Source organism: Antedon bifida, chromosome 3 (genome assembly GCF_963402885.1).
Source record: "Antedon bifida chromosome 3, ecAntBifi1.1, whole genome shotgun sequence".
In the NCBI taxonomy this organism is placed as follows: Eukaryota; Metazoa; Echinodermata; class Crinoidea; order Comatulida; family Antedonidae; genus Antedon; species Antedon bifida.
The window spans coordinates 17,015,426-17,020,352 of NC_136228.1; the positions used below are offsets into that span (position 1 = coordinate 17,015,426).

At 37.1% G+C, this 4,927-nt stretch overlaps 1 protein-coding gene across 1 annotated transcript; it reads left to right on the top strand.

Annotated features, from left to right (window-relative positions):
* The first annotated feature begins 361 nt into the window (after positions 1–361).
* On the top strand, positions 362–3,684 carry LOC144837167 (uncharacterized). Its single transcript, XM_078692180.1, has 4 exons — positions 362–379; positions 492–628; positions 977–1,249; positions 1,497–3,684. Exons 1-4 carry the CDS (start codon positions 362–364, stop codon positions 3,547–3,549), a joined length of 2,481 nt encoding a protein of 826 aa, XP_078548306.1. The 3' UTR covers positions 3,550–3,684.
* The last annotated feature ends 1,243 nt before the right edge of the window (positions 3,685–4,927 follow it).

Sequence of the window (4,927 nt, forward strand, 5' to 3'; positions counted from 1 at the left end):
TTTTATGTTATCTATTACAAAATATATTGCATTAATAAAAAGTTGTTTACTTATGAAACGTTTGTTAACTTATTTATTATAATTTGTGTGTCTTTTAGTTTATATATATAGTTGTGTTGTGTTTCGTTAACAGGAATTTATCACTATCAGCTAATTTCCATAGTTTTGTTTTTGTTTTTATTAGAGGTTTTGAAGAATTATCATGAATTCGATAAAAGTTCACATTGCAGCAAGGAATTTTGTATGGTTTGATTTGGACAGGATAAAGATCTTTAATAAAATAGCTATGATAACAAGTTCTAAATCAGATGGGCACAAATGCTGTTTTGCAATATTGTACCAAATACTCATCATCTGAAGTATGCTAACATTACTTTACGTAATAAATATTTTCTACATACAGTATCATCAGTTTGATAATTATTGTCCTGTTTTTAATGGATGGAACCTGCCACCTCCTGATTGACATGATGTATGTTTTTTTATAACAGGTTGACTTGCACTGTCACCATAACACCCATCCACGATCCTCAACAGCTGACCTGAAGAAAGGTTCCAAAAACACCAACTGCCCGAGCACAATGTTTGTCATAGTGAAGAGGACAGCTGACTGTCGTGGTCGAAACAGGTAAGCATGATTGTTTTTAAAGAAATTTAAAAGACATGACGGTATAGAAACAATACATTGACGCAGATTTAAAAAATGTAAATGTTAGGCCTATTAATTTGGCACTGGTTCTAATCCTCCTGAGAAAAAGCTACCATCTGCAAGAAAATTGTGTTAACCACTTCATTTCTTTGAGTTGAAATATGTTGTACCAATTCAAATGACAAGGATTTATGTGTGTCTTAATATCAACACACACAGTTTACTTTTGTTTAAATTGTTTTCCCAAGTTCCTGTACTGTCTGTCTCTGATGATTCATTAAAGCCAATGCATCAGTTACAGCTTAAATTTTTGTTTTAACTGTTCAGGTCTAAAGATAAACACATAGGGCAAGGTTATCCAACAATCATAACCTTGAAGTGGGATCACAACCATGAGGTGGCAAGTGCTGATGCCCTTCGAGAAAGGGATGTAAGTGATGATGCAACGGAGAAGCTTCTTGAGCTCTACAGATCAGGCCATTCACCATCATCTGCTCTGGATACCATCAAATATGATCTTCAAGAAGGCTGTACAGATGTTGAGTACACAAGAGTCTCTGCAGACAGAGCCCATTGCCCTGATTTGCAGTACTGTTACAGGTAACATTCTGTCTATGCTTTTCAAAGTTCTACATTGCTCTTTTCAAAATTGTATACAGTTTGGGAACAGGATGTTTGATTGATCTTCAGGGTCTATAGAAACAAGTAAAAATGCTTGAAGCATTCCAATTTGTCCGGGCTGCTTAGTGGACGAAAACAAAAAACTTTATCAAGTATTTATATAGTATGCAAGCGACAAAAAATGTATACCTAATTTTTGGTATGTGTTCTCTTTTGTTGATTTTAGGGTATTTTACAAGGAATTCAGGACACACTATGGGGACACCGGTGGAGCAAAAATGATGCTATTCCTTGACAAAAAGGTTCAAGATTTTAATGAGAACCACAATGATGAATGTGTAAAGCTAGAGACAACCGGTGATGGCCAGACCGTCATTGCTATTTGCACACCCCTTATGAAGCGAGTACACTCTATGTGGAAAATCAGTAAAGAGATGGTTTTTGTGGACTCCTCTGGCAACATGGATCGCCAGAACTGCAGAGTCTTTTTATTGCTGACGCATAGCCCTGCTGGTGCTCTTCCACTTGGTGTTTTAATAACATCTTCTGAGTCCGAGTCCACTTTAACATCTGCCTTCAAGCTGCTTCATTCAATTTTACCAGAGAGTGCTTTCTTCAATGCAAGTAATGGTCCAGGTATATTTATGACAGATGATTGCACATCACTTCGATTGGCCCTGCATGAAGTTTATCCTAATTCTGTCTTGCTGCTGTGCCATTTCCACTTGCTTCAAGCCATGTGGAGATGGCTGTGGGACAGCAAGCACAAGATTGATAAAAATGATCGACCCCATCTCCTTAACATCTTCAAAGCCATGGTGTATGCTGAGACTGAGGATGACCTACACAGCATGTTCAAAAGAACAACAGAAGCTGATGCTACTTCCCTAAAGTATCCAGGCTTTGTAGCTCATGTGAATGAAATCTATGAGCGCAGAGTGACATGGTCACTAGCCCACAGGAAAGATCTGAGAACAAGGGGCAACAACACTACAGCTTATTGTGAAGCTGCCATGAGAATTCTCAAAGACAAAATCTTCTACAGGCTGAAGGCATTCAATATCTGTCAACTTACTGATTTTGTTCTGACCCGGTTGGAAAATTATAATGTAAGAAAGCTGACAGACATCGCCAACAATCGCCTCAACAGCAACAACTTGATTTCTCGATTCTACCCTTGTCCGAAAGATGTTTCCCCGGATGCTGTCACCAAGCTAGGAAATTGTCAAGAGTACACAGTAAAAAGTGCCAGGGAAAACATTTATTACAATGTGAACATGGACATTGGAATCTGCACATGCCCAATAGGTAGAACAGGTGCTCCATGCAAGCACCAAGCAGCTATTATGCACAAATACAGTATAGAATCAAGCAACTTCCTCCCTGTTCAGTCTGTAGACATGAGAAAGCTTTTCTACACAATTGCTACTGGTGGAGATGCAATTGATGACCATTGGTTTCAGCCACTCAGGAGTGGTATATTGCAAACTGACAACTGCCGAAACATCAGTGTCTCCTCTTCAAAAGATGCCTCATCCACAGAAGAAGCTTCCTCCCTAGAAGGAACCCCCTCACTAGAAGGAACCGCCTCCCTAGAAGGAACCTCCTTTACAGAAGGAATAGCCTCCACAGAAGGAACAGCCTCCACAGAAGGGACGTCCTGTACAGCAGATGATGATGCAACCCCAGCTAAAGGTGGTGCACACCATATGGGACAATTACAAGACCCCCAGATCCTCCGCATCCAATCGTTAAGATCACAGGCAACACTGATTAATCAATTTGGCCAACCAAGCAAGCGTGTGCCACAGGTTGAAGAACAGTTAGAGTGTACATTTAATTCAATCCGACAAGAGCTGAGAAACGGGGATCATGAGTTTGAGAAGGCAGTCAAGCATTTCGTCTCAAACTATAACAAGCTCACTACACACAGTCACCTTGTCAGTGCTCTGCATACTTTTGGTAAGTACAGTGGGGCATCATTAGCATCGAGGTGTAAGGTCAAGGCAAGGGGACTTCAAACATCTAGCAAAATTGGAGTGCAGCCCACATCTGTTGCTAGGCGTAAGATGCCACTGGGTGGGAGGAGGCGTTTGACTGTTGGAAGACCATCAAAGGCTGCATTCACCACCGAGCATGGCTATGCTGTTAAACGCAAAACCAACACACCAAATAGCATGCATGACCTTCCAAGGAAGAAGCGATCGGCAGCCCCGCACAACCTTTCATTTTGTGTTTTACAAAATGCATCACTCGGCAAAAGCCACACTTCAAAGTAAATTCTCATAGTACTGCTGTTTCACAGCCCATTTTCATAATGAACACGTTGAGATTATTTAGAGGGTTAGATTTAGTTGATACAGTAGTTGACACTTTTTAGAGTGTTAGGTTTTTGTTGATAGTTGACATTATTTAGAGGATTAGGTTCAGTTCATAGCTGAGGTTATTTAGAGAGTTTGGTTTAGTTGATAGATGAGATTATTTAGAGGGTTAGGTTCAGTTCATAGTTGAGGTTATTTACAGGGTTAGGTACAAAGCCCTTAATAAAATGATATACCAAACCAAATACTCAAGCAAGAGATTATATTTCGTCATATATGATAATATATAAATACAAATAGCAGTACTGTATGTACTGTATACATTGAATTCTGTAATGAAACAAAAGATACATTAGAAAATAGTAATCGTAATATTTGTATTGTTTTATTTTAACATTTCTCTTTTTCTGGATTTATTAAATTATACTGTATTTACAATTTCTTTTAAAACAGTTATAATAAAGGATGTGCAATTTGAATTTATGTGTATCTGGTTGAGTTAGTCTATTGCCATTATTAGTTAAGAATAACATAATGCCATTGAAACTACAAACATCACTTCATAAGGTATCATTAAATAGTCACCTATTTTTCCAATATTTTTTATTTTATACCCATAACACTTTGGCCAGGAACATTAATATTATTCTTGTAAACTGGTGGTTTACAAAACATCACCTAGTTGTAAGTACACATATTGATAAACATGAAGACATTGCAGACAGTGTGACTTTCTTAGATGTCATTAAAATAGGTAGTTATTATTGCTTTGGAACAACGAAAATGAACATAACATCATGTACGATGACCACGATTATCTTAATACCAACAAATAATAATACCTAACCCTTAAAGATGTATTGTCCCCCAACAACATAAAAAAATGAAATGAATAAAATCAGCCTTTGAATAGCTCATTTTGCAGTTCTTAAATTATAGTTATTCACTTCTGTAGAAAAAAAAACCAGCAAAAATAATTATTTTACTTATACATTTTTGACATTCCAGTTCTCGGCAAAATATTTTTAATAAACCATACTGAAAACAATAACATTATTTATCAAAAACAATCAGGCTTTGCAAGGTATTCCGCACACTTAGATAATATTTTCATCCTAAACAGCACAATCCAAAAATATTTAAGTAAAACTTAAAAGAGGGATCGAGTATTCTGTTGTTTCGTTGATCTGAAACTTCCCTTTGACAGCATAAATCAAAATTGTTTATTAACAAAATTAAGATAAATAGGTTTAAGCAATAATACATTTCACGTAGCAACCACAACTGCTTTTCGAGCTATGTCAGAAATAGCTGCTATTATAGCAGTATTTAACCC

Excerpts from the sequence above, each read along its gene's own strand:
- LOC144837167 (XM_078692180.1), top strand. Across the intron at positions 629-976 it reads GACTGTCGTGGTCGAAACAG|GTCTAAAGATAAACACATAG; the intron begins GTAAGCATGATT and ends TTAACTGTTCAG. Across the intron at positions 1,250-1,496 it reads GATTTGCAGTACTGTTACAG|GGTATTTTACAAGGAATTCA; the intron begins GTAACATTCTGT and ends TGTTGATTTTAG.